The sequence below is a fragment of the Zingiber officinale genome, chromosome 8A (genome assembly GCF_018446385.1).
Source record: "Zingiber officinale cultivar Zhangliang chromosome 8A, Zo_v1.1, whole genome shotgun sequence".
NCBI lineage: Eukaryota > Viridiplantae > Streptophyta > Magnoliopsida > Zingiberales > Zingiberaceae > Zingiber > Zingiber officinale.
Genome location: NC_056000.1, coordinates 92,552,332 through 92,571,227, shown reverse-complemented (window position 1 = coordinate 92,571,227; position 18,896 = coordinate 92,552,332). Strand labels below are relative to the sequence as shown.

Genomic DNA, 18,896 nt, shown 5'->3' with positions numbered 1-18,896 from the left:
TACTGGGCAGTGAGTATGAAACGTTGTAGACTTTTGGAACAAACAAAATAAACTTTATATCAGTTTCAATTTCAACGAGTTAGCTATTTTAGTTTATTTCAGCAAGTTAGCTAATTTTAGTTATATAGTTTTCTTTGCTATCGGATGGGCACGAACAACCATACATAGTGTACTTTGTACTTTAGTTTTTTCCTTGCTAATACTATGAACATGATTAGCTTTAAGTTTGGTATGTTAACCTTGGATTTCCATGTTCCCTGAACATGAACAGCCCTGTTTAGAGCTTAGAACAACTTTTTTGTATTTGCATTTCTGCAAGCATGAACAACTCTGTTTAGAGCTTAGAACAGTTCTTCGTTAATTGCATTCCTGCAGGCCCCGAACAGTTTCACATGGGGTTTAGAACAATGATAAAGAAACCTTGTAAATGGATCGCCTTGAAATTCGGCTTGGGGAAGGGTATTGACGCCACACTCAAGCAAGATGAGAAGGTGAGTGATAAGTCATGGAGTTTGATCGCCACAAGTTGCCTTGATAAGATCGAAATTAGTTCTTTGCCTAAGAACAAGAAGGAAGCTCTCACAAAAGAGAAACTCAAATTTTCATTCAAACTTACATGATTTGTCATACAAGAGTTCTCCTATTTAACATCCCTTAAGATCCCCTATGCACTAATTATGCAATAAATATCATGCTTGCATGCATGGGTTTTATTATCCACTAATCCCTAATACTAGCTTAATGCAACCATGCATGCATGGTATTTGTTATACTAGCTTAGGAACTTTCAAAAATGCATTAAAAACCCACAAAGGACATCAAAAGTCACTTTAGAAAAACCCCCCCATGCATGCACACGAAAATGGTCCTCATGTTGGTCCAATTTCATTTTCAAATTGAAGGAATGTGATCCACTTAGTTGTTGCCTCCATTGTGCATTGATCCTCCTTTTCCTTGAGCCTCATTATTAAGCCTTCCAAAGCTTGCTTCATTCTCTTAGTCTTGGACCTTGTCATGGGTCCCCCAATTCCCTTCAATGCCTCTTCTTGGCTCACATCATTCCCTCCTTCTTTAGGTGAATTCGTCCTCGAATTTAGGTCTTCATCTCCTACATCAAAAGGACTCAAATCAGCCACATTAAATGTTGCACTAACCCCATTACTCACCGGGCAAATCAATTTTGTAAGCATTGTCATTAATTCTTTCCAACACTTGGAGTGGTCCATCTCCTCTTGGTTGAAGCTTTGATTTCCTTTGGGTAGGAAACCGTTCCTTCCTCATATGAAGCCACACCCAATCACCGGGGTTCAAGGACCACTCTTTTTCTCCCTTTATTGGCTCGATTTTCATATTGCTCCATTTTCTTCTCAATTTGAACTTTAACTTGCTCATGAAGCTTCTTCACATATTCTGCCTTTGTTTTGCCATCCTTGTGAACTAAAGAAGAAGTGTTAGGTAAATGAAGCAAATCAAGAGGTGTTAGTGGATTGAACCCATAAACAATCTCAAAAGGAGAAAATTGAGTAGTAGAATGGACCCTATTATAAGCAAATTCAACATGAGGTAAACATTCTTCCCAAGACTTAATGTTCTTCTTAATAATTGCTCTAAGAAGAGTAGAAAGTGTCCTATTTACCACCTCAGTCTGGCCGTCAGTTTGTGGGTGGCATGTGGTGGAGAAAAGAAGCTTTGTTCCTAGCTTGTTCCATAAGGTCCTCCAAAAATGGCTTAAAAATTTGGTGTCACGATCTGAAACAATGCTCCTAGGCATGCCATGAAGTCTTACCACCTCTTTGAAAAACAAATCTGCCACATGAGTTGTATCATCCACTTTGTGGCAAGGTATGAAGTGTGCCATCTTGGAGAATCTATCAACTACCACAAAAATGGAGTCCTTACCTTTTTGAGTACGTGGTAGCCCTAAAACAAAATCCATAGACAAGTTAGTCCAAGGAAAATTAGGAATAGGCAAAGGCGTGTAAAGTCCATGAGGTAATGTCTTAGCTTTTGCTTTTCTACACACAATGCATTGTGCACAAAATTTCTGCACATCGTGTTTCATGTGCGGCCAATAAAAATGTTCAAGCAGCATTTCTAAGGTCTTTTGAACCCCAAAGTGTCCCATTAAACCCCCCTCATGTGCTTCCCTAACTAGCAATTTACGCATGGATCCTCTAGGCACACAAAGTCTGTTATTCTTAAACAAGTAGTTGTCATGCCTAGCAAACCCATTTTGTGATTTCTTTTCACACGCAGCATATAATTGGGAAAACTCATTATCATGTATATACAATTCCTTAATATGTTCAAAGCCAAGTAATTTAGTTTCAAGTGTAGCTAACAAGTTATACCTTCTTGAAAGTGCATCTGCTACAACGTTTACCTTTCCTTGCTTATGCTTAATCACATAAGGAAATTGTTCAAGAAATTCGACCCATTTGGCATGCCTTTTGTTGAGCTTCCCTTGCCCTTTCAAATACTTCAAAGATTCATGATCACTATGAATGACAAATTCTTTAGACAAAAGATAATGCTGCCATGTTTGTAATGCTCTAACAAGTGCATACAATTCTATATCATAAGTGGAATAGTTGAGAGTGGCGCCACTTAGTTTCTCACTAAAATATGCAATGGGATGACCATCTTGAAGTAAAACAGCCCCAATACCCACATGAGATGCATCACATTCAATTTCAAAAGATTTGGAAAAATCAGGTAAAGCAAGAATGGGTGCATGTGTGAGTTTATCCTTAAGTGTTTGAAATGCCTTTTCTTGATTCTCTCCCCATCTAAAACCCATATTTTTCTTAACAATTTCATTTAGGGGTGCTGCCACTGTGCTGAAATCCTTTACAAACCTCCTATAGAAACTTGCCAACCCATGGAAGCTCCTAACCTCACTCACAGTTTTAGGAGTTGGCCAATCTCTAATGGCCTTAACTGTAACGCCCCACCCTTCTTACCCAACCAAAGGCGGCGCTACGTTCTTATACTACTTACGTACATGTTTTACTATAACAGCGGAAGAATAAAAACTTTAAAGAATTTAATTTATTAAGCATAATATCACATATTCTGATTTGTTCAAATATTGATTCTATAACTAATCATATTAATATAAAATCATGGAAAGGAATCCTTCTACATAGCATAGAAAATCTTATCATGAAATGAGGTCTTGTTTAAATCATCCTAGATTTGAAAACCTTTTCTTTAGCCGAATTTTCTTAAATTCTTTCCTAGGTTTTCTAATCCTTATAAATCCGAAAATCACATAAAAGCCTTGTACCACAGGTGAGGGGAAGCTTACCTTCTTCGCTTAAGTTTCCTAGATTTGAGAACTTGCTTGGGGACCTTTCTTCCTTGCTTGCTTGCTCGGCACCAATGGAGGAGAAGAGTGGCTAGGTCTTTTGGTGGAGAGGAGGAGGGAGAAGAGACCTCTTCCTCTTGTGTTGCTCGGCAACAACAAGAAAGAAAAGAGGGAGGGAGTGAGGAGGAAGAAGAGGTTTCTTCCTCTTGTGTTGCTCGGCAACAAGAAGAAGAAAGGAGGAAGGGAGAGGGTTTTCGGCACCCAAGGGAGGAGAGGAGGAAAGTGAGTGAGGATGAAGTTGAAGTCACCCCTCCATGCCTATTTATACTAAAATGAGGGGAGGAAACTTGTCTTGATTCATCCTCCTTATTTACTTCTCTTCTTAATGTTAAGAATATTCTAGAGAAGATGCTTCTTGAGTTCTCCCTTAATTTCTCTCTTTTCTTTCCTTTAATTAAAATTCCTATCTCTCCTCTTACAATATCCTCTCCTATCCCACTTGGTTAACACATGCATGTATCCACAAGAGAACCAAGGATCAAAACTTGGTTATGTATATTTTTACTTCTTTTTACTCCCTTTTCCTTTTTAGTAAAAAGAATCCTTTCTTATTCTTAACTACTTAGTCCTCTCTCTCCTTATCAATAATTCTCCTATCCCCTTTGGTATCCTATACATGTTCCTTACAAGAGATCCAAGGTTCAATCTCTCTTCTAACGTTTTATTTTCTTTTGTACATAATAATTCATATATTACCCTATTATGCATTATGCATAAATATTTCATACATGTATTCATATTTCTTCCTTTTGTCTACATTAATTCCATACATTATAAATCATGCATAGATGATTTATATTCTTAACTTTATTTTCTTTCATAATCATCTAAATCCTTCCCATCGTAACATTCAACGTAGACTATCTACACATTCTTTTCATTACATTCGTACTCTCATTGCCCTTACTTTATCTAGGCTTTCTAGGGGTGTTACATTAACTTTCCCTTCATCAACCTGCACTCCTTTAGAACTTATGACAAAACCAAGAAAAACCACATGATTAGTGCAAAACGAACACTTTTCCAAGTTAGCATATAGTTTTTCCTTTCTAAGGACATGCAAGACAGATTGGAGATGTGCAATATGCTCAACAAAACTCTTGGAATATACCAAAATATCATCGAAGTATACTACCACAAATTTTCCAAGAAATTCTCGTAAGACATGGTTCATAAGCCTCATAAAAGTGCTTGGTGCATTAGTTAACCCAAAAGGCATTACCAACCATTCATACAATCCATATTTGGTTTTGAAAGCTATTTTCCATTCATCCCCTTCCCTTATCCTAATTTGATGGTACCCACTTTTTAAATCAATTTTAGAAAAGAAGCAAGCACCATGGAATTCATCAAGCAAATCATCAAGTCTAGGGATTGGATGTCTACACCGAATTGTGATGTTGTTGATGGCTCTACAGTCAGTGCACATCCTCCATGTTCCATCCTTTTTAGGCACCAAAATTACGGGTACAGCACAAGGACTTAAACTTTCTCTAACCCATCCTTTTTGCAATAACTCCTCAACTTGATTTTGTATCTCCTTTGTTTCTTGAGGGTTGCTCCTATAAGCTGGCCTATTGGGCAGAGAAGCGCCAGGAATAAGGTCTATTTGGTGTTCAATTCCCCTCATTGGTGGCAATCCGTGAGGTACTTCCTTGGGAAACACATCTTCAAAATCCTGCAAAATAACAACAACTTCACTAGGCAAAGAGTTAGTATTAGATTCCAAGCAAGTTTCCTTGCACAAAAGAAGAAATATTGGTTGCCTTGTCAAATAAGCTTTCTTCACCTCACTTACTCTTGTAAACAAATTTTCTATTTTTCTCTCTTTCTTTTCCTCATTCTTTCTTTTCTTTTGAATTTTGTCCTCAAAATCAAGTATTTTCTTTTGCACACACTCTTTCTTTTTCTTATGCTCTCGCTCTTCTTTTTCTCCTTTCTCTCTCATTTTTATTTGATCCTCACAAACCTCCCTAGGTGATAATGGTACAAGTGTAACTTTGCGAGAATTGTGGACAAAAGAGAACTTGTTGGAGAATCCATCATGGTGAGCTCGCCTATCAAACTGCCAAGGTCTTCCAAGAAGAATGTGACTTGCCTCCATAGGCACAATATCACATAGAACTTGATCTTCATATTTGCCAATGGAGAAATTAATCAACACTTGCTGGTTCACTACCAATTCACCACTATTACTTAGCCATTGGAGTTTATATGGTCTTGCATGTGGTGTAGTCTTGAGGTTGAGTTTGGTGACCAACCTAGTGCTTGCCACATTGGTGCAACTTCCACCATCAATGATCATAGAGCATGTCTTTCCTTGAATAAGGCAGCGGGTATGAAAAATATTTTCTCTTTGGTCCTCCTCATGCTCCTTGGCTTGGCTTCCCAATAATCTCCTAACCACCAAGAGATCTCCATCTTGCGCATAGGCTGCTCCATCATTTTCTTCATCGCTTGAGGAAGAGGAATGAGAAGAAATTTCTTCACTAGAGATACTCCCATTATCCCTCACCACCATAGTCTTCTTATTCGGGCATTCGGATGCAATATGACCTTTTCCCAAACACCTAAAACACTTGATATCCCTACTCTTAGAAGTGGAAGAAGAGGTAGTAGGAATAGGCTTCTTAATGCTTGCTTCCTCCTTAGAATTTGAAGAAGAACCCTCCTTCTTTGGCTTGTCCTTCCAACTTGAAGAGTAGTTTGGAGAAGATGATTTCTTCATAACGCCCTTTCTCTTTAATTGTTGCTCTATTTTCATTGCTTGATGCACTAAGTCGTCAAGCTCCACATAATGTTGTAACTCCACAATGTCTCCAATGTCTCGGTTTAGGCCATGGAGAAACCGAGCCATGGTAGCTTCCCTATCCTCCACAATATTGGCCCTAATCAAAGCCACCTCCATCTCCTTGTAGTAATCATCCACACTCCTACTCCCTTGGGTGAGTCTTTGCAATTTGTTGTGCAATTCCCTATGGTAGTGGGAAGGCACAAATCTCCTTCTCATCAAAGTCTTCATTTCGTCCCAAGTGTTGATAGGATGCTCTCCATACCTTCTTCTCTCCTTTTGCAATTGATCCCACCAAATTAAGGCATAATCGGTGAACTCAAGGGCAGCCACCTTTACTTTCTTTGCATCATTGTAATTGTGGCATGAGAAAATTTGTTCTATTTTCATCTCCCATGCAAGATATGTTTCAGGATCATTCCTCCCTTGGAAGGAAGGTATCTGGACTTTCACACCTCCTAGATCATCTTCTCGTCTATGGTCTCTACCTCCTCTTTCACGTCTTCTTCCCCCTTCATGCCTCCTTCTTTCTCTTGGTGAATCATAGAATGGTTCACTTTGACGAAATTCTTCATGATTAGAATTGCCCCCACGGTTCAAAACTTTTTCTCCTTCAAGTTGGTCCATCCTTTCGTGTATTTCTTCAAGTTGTCTTTGAAGTATTATCTCAAATTATTGAGTAAGTGCCTCCATTTGAAGCCTATTAAGATCTCGCCTAGGGGAATCAGGTGATTTTTCCCCACTCATGCTTGCAACAAAAGAAGATGACAAGGAAAATTACAAAAGAAATGTTAAACGTACCTCACCACTCTACTCACATGGATGCACTCAGATTTATCCACTCAGCTTCCTTTATAAGCTCTTAAGGAAAGAACCTTATCAATGTCTTTCTCAAGACATCAAGTAGACAATCAAGTGAACAAGAAACCAACAAGAGAAATAAACGGATAAAACGAGAAATTCAGCATCGATCAAGAGCAATGAAAGGAATATCTTTTGAATTCAGATTTCACAAAGAAAGAATATTGAGTCCTTTCAATTCACAAATCCTCCTCTTTTTTTTTATATATTATTTTTATTTTTTTTTTCAATCAGAAACCAATGACTAATGATTCCTTTTTTTTCTTTTTTTTTTTCGAATTTTCCATTTTTTTTTTAAAGTTGAGGACCCAAATAGTGAATAGAAATTTGCGACAGATAGGGATGGAGAGATCAACAAAGATGGACAAGAACAAAGATGAAAACAAAAGACAAACCTGAAAATCAAGGAGCCAAGGCTCTGATACCAAATGATAAAGAAACCTTGTAAATGGATCACCTTGAAATTCAGCTTGAGGAAGGGTATTGACGCCACACTCAAGCAAGATGAGAAGGTGAGTGATAAGTCATGGAGTTTTGATCGCCACAAGTTGCCTTGATAAGATCGAAATTAGTTCTTTGCCTATGAACAAGAAGGAAGCTCTCACAAAAGAGAAACTCAAATTTTCATTCAAACTTACATGATTTGTCATACAAGAGTTCTCCTATTTAACATCCCTTAAGATCCCCTATGCACTAATTATGCAATAAATATCATGCTTGCATGCATGGATTTTATTATCCACTAATGCAACCACTAATCCCTAATACTAGCTTAATGCAACCATGCATGCATGGTATTTGTTATACTAGCTTAGGAACTTTCAAAAATGCATTAAAACCCACAAAGGACATCAAAAGTCACTTTAGAAAAACCCCCCCATGCATGCACACGAAAATGGTCCTCATGTTGGATTTCATTTTCAAATTGAAGGAATGTGATCCACTTAGTTGTTGCCTCCATTGTGCATTGATCCTCCTTTTCCTTGAGCCTCATTATTAAGCCTTCCAAAGCTTGCTTCATTCTCTTAGTCTTGGACCTTGTCATGGGTCCCCCAATTCCCTTCAATGCCTCTTCTTGGCTCACATCAAACAACCCCTTAGATTTGCAATTTTAGCAAATGCAAATTCAGTTTCGAGTTAGTTTTCCTTGCTGTTGTACAAAAACCGAACTACCCTTTTATTCCAAGTACACAATTTGATTTCCCTTTAAGTTTCTAGTCTTCCCTTTGTGTTTGTATTAGGCGTGAACGACCATATGTAGCAGTGCAGTAAATGGACATGTGCAGCCAAGTGATAAGCATTCCAGATTTTCCATTTTTCTATTAGGTAGCACGAGCAGTATTTCCTAGTTTTTTTTCCTTTACTACTAGATATACATGAGCAATATTGATTCTTATTTCTAGTTACTTGCTATTAATTGAGAATGAGTAATTTCCCTTGCTATTGAATATGCATGAGCAGATTTATTTCCTAGTTTTATTTGCTATGAGTTGAGCATGACCAGTTTCCTTTGCCACTAGATATGCACGGGTATACTTTCTAGTTTTCCTTTGCTAGATTAACATGAGCAGCTATATATGTTATTTATTTCAGGCATTCAGATTTAAGTTTTTCTTGCCATCTCAATATGCATGAATGGTTTTATTTATAAGCATGCTGTTTTAGTTAGCATCTCAGCGCAGTGTTATTAAGCATTTCAGTGCAGATTTTTATTAAGTGTAATAGTGCAGATTTTTGTTAAGTATCATAGTACAGATCTTGTTAAGTATTATAGTATTTTGAGTTTAAGAAAAGTATAAAAAGATAAAAAACAAGAAAGAAAAAGGCCAAGGCCTTAAGTAGATCCCAAAGTCAAGACTTTAGGGATTTTGGCACACAAGGTGCTTGTTAAAATGCCGAGGCATTATGTATTAGACGTAATAAAAGATAATAAGTATTTTATTTTTTAAGAGGCTAGTACTCGACTTCCAAGGTTGTAATAAAAGAAAATCCAGGTGACCAATTTCAAGGTTTTGGCCCTGGTAAGACCAAGGTCTTTAACCTCGTAGGACTGGAGACTAGCTACCACAGTCTCTATTAGGGAGCGCGCATTGGTACTAAGCCTGGGCCCAAGAAGAGATTGATTATTATTTTGAAGTAATAAAGTATAAGTTTTTAGAACAAATGAAACAAGCTTCACTTATGTTTAGAGTCAACAAGTTTAGTTCCTTTTAATTCGAAGCATGCAGTATTAGTTTTATTTGTTTCCTGATTAGTTTATTGAGCATGATTAGCCTTGTCTTCCAGTATGTAGTTTTATTCTTGTATATCATGAGTATGCAGATTTTAGTGCTTTGCTATTAGATGAGCATGAGTAGTTTTCTTCTTACAGATTCAGTTTTTAGCATTGCTGTATTTATATGCACATTCGAGTTTTTGTAAGTTAGACAGCGCTTACTAAGCATTCGCTTATAGTTTGCATTTCCTCTTACTGCAGATAAAGGAAAGGAAAAGCTATAGCAATGGAAGGCGACAAAGAGGTGTTCGATGATATGTGATGCCAGGACTATGGGAGAGACTTGGGGCATTATTAAGTTTCCGTGTTTTAGTGGTTAAGAAACATTTGAGATTATTCTTGTTTTAGTTCGCATGTTAAGATGAGTTCTGTTTAGTAAGTAGATACTTTTGTGTTTGCATTGAGATATAGTTTCGTATGTTTCTGCTATTATGAGATATATATGTATGTTTTGAATTTTGGAGTATTGTATTGTATTTTAGTCCTGCCGAACAGCATATACTCTGTCGAAATTTTAAGTTTTCTGGAAAAAATTAAGTATAGGTTGTTACATTAGTTAAGTAAGAGTTTATAGTAGTTATGTAACGGACACCTTTATAGAGTAGTGAGAAGGGTGTTCGTTACACTTATCCTTTGAATGCTTAATTAAGCACTTAGATAACGCTTCTATAAGTCTAAAAGAGTTTAGAAAAGACAATATCTATGCAATTAACCTAACCACTTCCTCACTCAAGTGTTACTTAACAAAAAAGGAAGAAACTTGGTTATGACATAGAAGAATGTCATACACAAACTTTAGAAATCAATGTAAATTAAATGGATTAGTTAGAAGCTTATCAAAATTACCTAACTTAACAATTTGTAATGTCTGTCAACAAGGAAAATAAACAAAGTCTACTCACAAATCAACTAATTACCTTCAAACAAATTCAATACTAGAACTATTGCACTTAGACCTATTTGACTCCCATGGGATCAAATCAATAAATAGAAGTCTATATGGCCTAGTAATAATAGATGATTAATCAAGATTTACCTGGATAAAATTCTTAAAAAATAAGAATGAAACATTTGAAATCAGAAGTGATTTTTGCAAACAAATTGAAAATGAAAAATACCAAAAAATTAAAAGAATCAGAAGTGACAACGGAGGTGAATTTAGAAATCACAACTTTGATCAATTCTGCCTTGAAAATGGTTATCACCACAAATATTCATACCCTAAAACACCCCAACAAAATGGAATAGTAGAAAAAAAGAATACAACTCTACTTGAAGCCTCTAGGACAATGCTAAATGAATATAACCTGCTAAAATACTTTTAGCAGAAGCTGTTAGCATAGCCTGCTATGTACAAAATAGGACCACTATAAACAAAACTTACAATAAGACATCATTTGAACTATATTATAATAAATGACCTAATATTAAATACTTTAAAGTATTTGGATGCCCAGTCTATATACTAAATACAAGAGAATACATAGGAAAATTTATCTCAAAAATAGAAAATAGAATCTTTATAGGTTACTCACTAAATAGTAGAGGTTACAGAGTATATAACTTTCACGACCCTAGAGGAGTCCCTACCAAAAAATTTTGGCAGCATTTCCCCTGTACCGGTGACAATATGAAGCAATAAATTCATACACACAACATATAACATATTCAACATCCCACACGGTTGGATATAAGCACAACCAAGCAGTATAATAAGCTCACACGGCTAAAGGTAAACATACAACCACGCAATATAAAATAACAGCACACACGGTTGAAAGTAAACGTAGTGGAAAATCATAACATAATACAAATGTAAGACCAATAAAGTCACTAACTATAATACCTGCAACCGCCAGACTAGACTCCAAAATCCACATCGACTTATTGGAAAACAAAATACGCAAAATCAACATACGACCCAAACAGTAACAAAACCAAAAAAGAAGACTATCCTTGAGTGTGACGTGGGACTGGCAGCCGGAACTCTCCAAGCAACTTCTCAATCATCTAACTGTTACCTAGCGAAAGAAAACCAGTTTACGAGGTGGTGAGTATTGGAACTCAGCAGGTAAAGGTAGGATAGTGCATGAACAAAATAAACAAATAGAGAATGTCAAAAGGAATACAGTCTTATAAGGGAAGTAGCAGATACTAAAATAAAACCATAAAAATACTCATACCTGAAACCATATCCTAGGCTAGTAATAGAAGGTCAGAAGTAGTATTAATCTGCTACAATACTGTTCATAGCTACAGAGGTAACATGTAAGATATATAAACATTTCCAATAAACAAACCAATGTCTAAACGCCTACAATGAGAGCATATCTCAACATAAGGAAGCATATCAGTATAAGTGAACAACAACAGTAAGTAAGCAATAACAGCATATGTAAACAGCAGCAGCCAAAGCAAGTATAATAACAGTGTATGCATGGATGGTCACCCCGCCCACCTCTCTGCACCACGACCGTTGTATGGTCGAGAGGCCGGATCGATGACAACTGTACCACTCAAAGGCCACCACTACTCACAAGTGACCGAGTGAACAGGTGCTGAGTAGCTAACTATCCACACAGCGAAGGGGGTCCCCGCTGCTCGCAACTCCAGCTACCACTACCATGAATGGCCAAGTGCAGCATGACGGGACAAGCGACATTTGCTCCAGCTACCACTCTCTCGATTGGCCGAGTGTGTGACCCTGGTTAACGACTCTCTCGACCGCAATGGAGAATTTGTCATTGACATATATGCAATGATATGATGCGCAACATACAACAGTCATCATACAGATATAAGCAAAAATTAGGTATGCTATATGAAGCCAGCATGCTCAATACGGAATATAAATAAACAACAATCAAAACATGCAAACATGGTATCAAGTATCTGCTACGTATCATAGATAACAACGAGAGACTGTATACATATGGAACCAAATATCTCAAAGATTGAGTGGAAGTATCTAGCGCATGAAAAATAAGAGTGGAGTCAAGGTAAAAACAGTTTCTTATCCAAAATAGTTCATGCACCAAGTTCAAAGAACTAGAGAATCAAAGTAAGAAGTACTCGCCTTTATACGTAGATCGTGTCAAGTAGTCTCACGTCGAGGCGCTCATCCCGAATCAACGTCCTGTAAATCACGTGATGTACAATTTAGCTAATTTCATAAATAACAACTAGCTAAACCCAAACCCAACCTAATTAGAGAAAAACCCTAATCCAACTATGAACCTCGATTCATCCAAATCCATCCATAAATCTGAGACTAGCATGCCAAAATAGAACCAACATCGAAATCATCTCACAATCTTCCAAATCTATCCAGTATTCAAGGCTATCTGTCGAAACCAAAACAATATTGAGATTGTTTCGAAATATACAAATCTGCCCAGAAATCCAATGTTATCGTGCAGAATAAAAACTACATCAAGATCGATTCACAACCCTTAAGTCTATCCAAACAAATCCCCAGTCGACACAAGAAGCGAAAACACACACGAAAATATATTCCACTTTCGAATCTGTCATGAACTTTCTATAGCCAACCCAAGTAGTAAAAGTACGACGAAAATAATTTAACCCTTTGAATCTGTCCAAACAAACTTGAAGCCATCAAAAGGAATGAAAATCTATTAAATTGATTCTAAAATCCAACACTTCCTCAATTCGGTACATACACAATGTGAAAACCTTTCATGTAAAGAACAACTCTAAACAAACTACAAGCCTAAAGAGCATATCAAATACCCTACAAAAGAACGAAGCAACATCGGAAAAGAAACAATCGTAAACTCCCAAAATTTGGAACTGAAAGCCAACATGAAACTTCATTGAAAACTAGAGGATTTCTTCAAAATCGCTTTTCACACCTACTCCTATTCCTTTCCCTGAAAAATCCATAACTACTGGAGGAAGTATACTTGTCGAATCCGTTGGGGGCACTGTTGTTTGGTCCTAGGAAGATCGTACCGGTTCCATTGTAAAACAATTTTATACAATTGTCGAACCTTTCCTAAACAACTTATTGTGTTCTTTAGAAATTAAATTAGGAATCGCAAACGGAACTTAACATTATTGATTCCAAATTTAACTTATCTGTTCTTAATGGTTTAGATTTGGATCGCAAGCGGAAATTAACACTATTGATCCAAATCCACCTATATTATAAAGTTGATTAACTATTTATTTCTAAAATTGGCTCCCAGGTCAAACATGGTGAGGCACTAGGCCTTCTTGGGTATGGGATCATCCACCACTGCCTCGACAAAGCCTTTAATAGAAATTCAATATTTAATTTCCTAAAATAACATTAGGTTTAACCGAAAAGAACAATCGAATCACAAATCTGAAAAACAAAACAAAAGAAACACAACTTCGAAATAAATCCGAAACTCTAGAATCATATGCCTCTTGTGTTTGGAATTATAACAAAGAAGAACTAGTATGATGTGGAAAATAATTACTAGTTATACATTTTCTTTGTATGCTAATAACCTCGAGATCTTCTGCCGTATTCCTAGCCTCCTCTTGGACGTCGTGTGGGTGACGATCCTCCAAGATGAACACCACCCAAAGCTTATCCTCCTTCTCTAGTATTCGTCCACCACCACCACCAAGAAACAAAAGAGAGCAAAGGGAAAAGAAAGAAGAGAGGGGTCGACCACAATGAAGAGCACCAACAAGAGAATAAGAATTGATGTCTCATGAAGTCTTCCCTCCCCTTCTTTTATATTACTTACCCAAGACAAATAAGGAAAAGAGTTTTACAAAACTTAAAATCTTCCTCTTGTTTTTCCTTTTCCCCTTTTATTTTTGCTTTTCTTTCCTCTTGATTGATTCAATCATTGATTGGATCATTGATAGGATGATTGGTCGGCCCCTTGCTTGGGCACCAAGCAAGGGTGGCCGACCCTTTAAAAGAAGGAAAATAATCTTTGTAAAAATTTTATAAGCAAAGAAAAAAACTCTTACAAAATTTTACAAGCTCTAATGTGGATGTTAAAAAAGGAAAGTTTTAAAAATTAAAACTTCTCTTCTAAAATTTCCTTTTTTAATATGGTTACAAAAATAGAAAGTCTCAAATTTAAAACTCCCTTCCTTTTTTTAACAACCATGAGGATGGTTAAAAGGGGAAAGTTTTAAAACTTTTGAACTTTCTTTTAAACCATGTGTCCCAATTCAAATAAGAAAAGTTTTGTAAATTTAAAATCCTTCTTTTAAACTTGTAGTTATCTACAAAGAGAAGATTTTAAAAATTCAAAACACCCCTCCTAATTTGATTTATGGTGGCCGACCCCTCAAAAATAATTGTGGCCGGCCCCCTTAGGAAGAATAGTGGGCTTTTCATGGGTGGATATGAGACATTAATGAGGCTACGACAGGGACCTAGAGGAGAAATTAGTTTTGGCCTTCCGACGAGCTTGAGTATCCCGTGTTCGCCCTGAACACACAACTCAAGTTCATCAATAATAACTCATTCCACTAGAGAGTTCTTATTACACTACCGTACCAATCCCAAATTACATTATGGGCTCCTTCTTATCATGAGCGTGTTAGTCTCCCTATGTTTAAGATATCGAATGTCCATTAATTTAATTGAGTTACTGATAACTCACTATAATTAATGTCTTATCCAAGAGTAGTACCACTCAACCTCATTGTCATGTCGGACTAAGTCCACCTGCAGGGTTTAACATGACAATCCTTATGAGCTCCACTTGGGGGCATTCTCAACCTACATTACTAGGACACAGTTTCCTTCTATAATCAACAACACATACTATAAGTAATATCATTTCCCAACTTATCGAGCCTATTGAATTATCGAGCTAAATCTCAATCTTTGATAAGTTAAAGAAATGAATACTAAATATATATGCTTGTTATTATATTAGGATTAAGAACACACACTTCCATAATAACTAAGGTCTTGTTCTTTTTATTAAGGTAGTATAAAAATGATGTGAGCCAAGGAGAGGCATTGAAGGGAATTGGGGGACCCATGAAAGACTAAGAGAATGAAGCAAGCTTTGGAAGGCTTAATAATAAGGCTCAAGGAAAAGGAGGATCAATGCACAATGGAGGCAACAACTAAGTGGATCACATTCCTTCAATTTGAAAGTGAAATTGGACCAACATGAGGATCATTTTCGTGTGCATGCATGGGGGGGTTTTTCTAAAGTGACTTTTGATGTCCTTTGTGGGTTTTTAATGCATTTTTGAAAGTTCCTAAGCTAGTATAACAAATACCATGCATGCATGGTTGCATTAAGTTAGAATTAGGGATTAGTGGTTGCATTAGTGGATAATAAAACCTATGCATGCAAGCATGATATTTATTGCATAATTAGTGCATAGGGGATCTTAAGGGATGTTAAATAGGAGAACTCTTGTATGACAAATCATGTAAGTTTGAATGAAAATTTGGGTTTCTCTTTTGTGAGAGCTTCCTTCTTGTTCTTAGGCAAAGAACTAATTTCGATCTTATCAAGGCAACTTGTGGCGATCAAAACTCCATGACTTATCACTCACCTTCTCATCTTGCTTGAGTGTGGCGTCAATACCCTTCCCCAAGCTGAATTTCAAGGCGATCCATTTACAAGGTTTCTTTATCATTTGGTATCAGAGCCTTGGCTCCTTGATTTTCAGGTTTGTGTCTTGTTTTCATCTTTGTTCTTGTCCATCTTTGTTGATCTCTCCGTCCCTATCTATCATAAATTTCTATTCACTATTTGGGTCCTCAACTGAAAAAAAAAAAAAAAGGAAAATTCGAAAAAAAAAAAAAGAGAAAGAAATCATTAGAGTCACTGATTTCTGATTGAAAAAAAAAAGGAGAATTTGTGAATTGAAAGGACTCAATATTCTTTCTTTGTGAAATCTGAATTCAAAGATATATTCCTTTCATTGCACTCGATCATTGCTGAAATTCTCGTTTTATCCGTTTATTTCTCTTGTTCTACTCATATTTCTCTTGTTGGTTTCTTATTCACTTGGTTGTCTACTTGTTGTCTTGAGAAAGATATTGATAAGGTTCTTTCCTTAAGAACTTATAAAGGAAGCTGAGTGGATAAATTTGAGTGCAACCACGTGAGTAGAGTGGTGAGGTCCGTCTAACATTTCTTTTGTAATTTTCCTTGTCATCTTCTATTTTTTTGTTGCAAGCATGAGTGGGGAAAAATCACCTAATTCCCCTAGGCGAGATCTTAATAGGCTTCAAATGGAGGCACTTACTCAACAATTTGAGAGAATACTTCAAAGACAACTTGAAGAAATACACGAAAGGATGGACCGACTTGAAGAAGAAAAAGTTCGAACCGTAGGGGCAATTCTAATCATGAAGAATTTTGTCAAAGTGAACCATTCTATGATTCACCAAGAGAAAGAAGGAGACATGAAAGAGGAGGTAGAGACCATAGACGAGAAGATGATCTAGGAGGTGTGAAAGTCCAGATACCTTCCTTCCAAGGGAGGAATGATCCTAAAACATATCTTGCATGGGAGATGAAAATAGAACAAATTTTCTCATGCCACAATTACAATGATGCAAAGAAAGTAAAGGTCCCTTGAGTTCACCGATTATGCCTTAATTTGGTGGGATCAATTGCAAAAGGAGAGAAGAAGGTATGGAGAGCATCCTATCAACACTTGGGATGAAATGAAGACTTTGATGAGAAGGAGATTTGTGCCTTCCCACTACCATAGGGAATTGCACAACAAATTGCAAAGACTCACCCAAGGGAGTAGGAGTGTGGATGATTACTACAAGGAGATGGAGGTGGCTTTGATTAGGGCCAATATTATGGAGGATAGGGAAGCTACCATGGCTCGGTTTCTCCATGGCCTAAATCGAGACATTGGAGACATTGTGGAGTTACAACATTATGTGGAGCTTGACGACTTAGTGCATCAAGTAATGAAAATAGAGCAACAATTAAAGAGAAAGGGCGTTATGAAGAAATCATCTTCTCCAAACTACTCTTCAAGTTGGAAGGACAAGCCAAAGAAGGAAGGTTCTTCTTCAAATTCTAAGGAGGCAGCAAGCACTATTCCTACTACCTCTTCTTCCACTTCTAAGAGTAGGGATATCAAGTGTTTTAGGTGTTTGGGAAAAGGTCATATTGCATCCGAATGCCCGAATAAGAAGACTATGGTGGTGAGAGATAGGAGTATCTCTAGTTAAGAAATTACTTCTCATTCCTCTTCCTCAAGCGATGAGGAAAATGATGGAGCAGCCTATGCGCAAGATGGAGATCTCTTGGTGGTTAGGAGATTATTGGGAAGCCAAGCCAAGGAGCATGAGGAGGACCAAAGAGAAAATATTTTTCATACCCGCTGCCTTATTCAAGGTAAAACTTGCTCTATGATCATTGATGGTGGAAGTTGTACCAATGTGGCAATTACTAGGATGGTCACCAAACTCAACCTCAAGAGTACACCACATGCAAAGACCATATAAACTCCAATGGCTTAGTAATAGTGGTGAATTGGTAGTGAACCAGCAAGTGTTGATTCATTTCTCCATTGGCAAATGTGAAGATCAAGTTCTATGTGATATTGTGCCTATGGAGGTTTGTAAGGAGCATTGTACAGTTATCACCAAGACACACTTGTACCGTTATCCACAATTCTCGCAAAGACACACTTGTACCGTTATCACCAAGGGAGGTTTGTAAGGATCAAATAAAAATGAGCGAGAAAAGAGAAAAAGAAGAGCGAGAGCTTAAGAAAAAGAAAGAGTGTGTGAAAAAGAAAATACTTGATTTTGAGGACAAAATTCAAAAGAAAAGAGAGAATGGGGAAAAGAAAGAGAGAAAAATAGAAAATTTGTTTACAAGAGGAAGTGAGGTGAAGAAAGCTTATTTGACAAGGCAGCCTATATTTCTTCTTTTGAGCAAGGAAACTTGCTTGGAATCTAACCCTAACTCCTTGCCTAGTGAAGTTGTTGTTATTTTGCAGGATTTTGAAGATGTGTTTCCCAAAGAAGTACCTCACGGATTGCCACCAATGAGGGGAATTGAACACCAAATAGACCTTATTCCTGGCGCTTCTCTGCCCAATAGGCCAGCTTATAGGAGCAATCCTCAAGAAACAAAGGAGATACAAAATCAAGTGGAAGAGTTATTGCAAAAAGGATGGAACATCAAGAAAGTTTAAGTCCTTTTGCTGTACCCGTAATTTTGGTGCCTAAAAAGGATGGAACATGGAGGATGTGCACTGACTGTAGAGCCATCAACAACATCACAATTCGGTATAGACATCCAATCCCTAGACTTGATGATTTGCTTGATGAATTGCTTGGTGCTTGCTTCTTTTCTAAAATTGATATAAAAAGTGGGTACCATCAAATTAGGATAAGGGAAGGGGATGAATGGAAAACAGCTTTCAAAACCAAATATGGATTGTATGAATGGTTGGTAATGCCTTTTGGGTTAACTAATGCACCAAGCACTTTTATGAGGCTTATGAACCATGTCTTACGAGAATTTCTTGGAAAATTTGTGGTAGTATACTTCAATGATATTTTGGTATATTCCAAGAATTTTGTTGAGCATATTGCACATCTCCAATCTGTCTTGCATGTCCTTAGAAAGGAA

The 18,896-nt window shown here is 37.0% G+C and overlaps 1 protein-coding gene across 1 annotated transcript; it reads right to left on the bottom strand.

Annotated features, from left to right (window-relative positions):
* Nucleotides 1-962: 962 nt before the first annotated feature.
* LOC122011425 lies at nucleotides 963-6,506 on the bottom strand (the record flags this gene model as incomplete). Its single annotated transcript, XM_042567817.1, has 7 exons — nucleotides 963-1,122; nucleotides 1,163-1,288; nucleotides 1,446-2,219; nucleotides 2,352-2,935; nucleotides 4,305-4,352; nucleotides 4,800-5,048; nucleotides 5,424-6,506. Coding segments are annotated over 7 exons (3,024 nt in total), but the record flags the coding sequence as incomplete, so codon positions are not given.
* Between the last annotated feature and the right edge of the window lie 12,390 nt (nucleotides 6,507-18,896).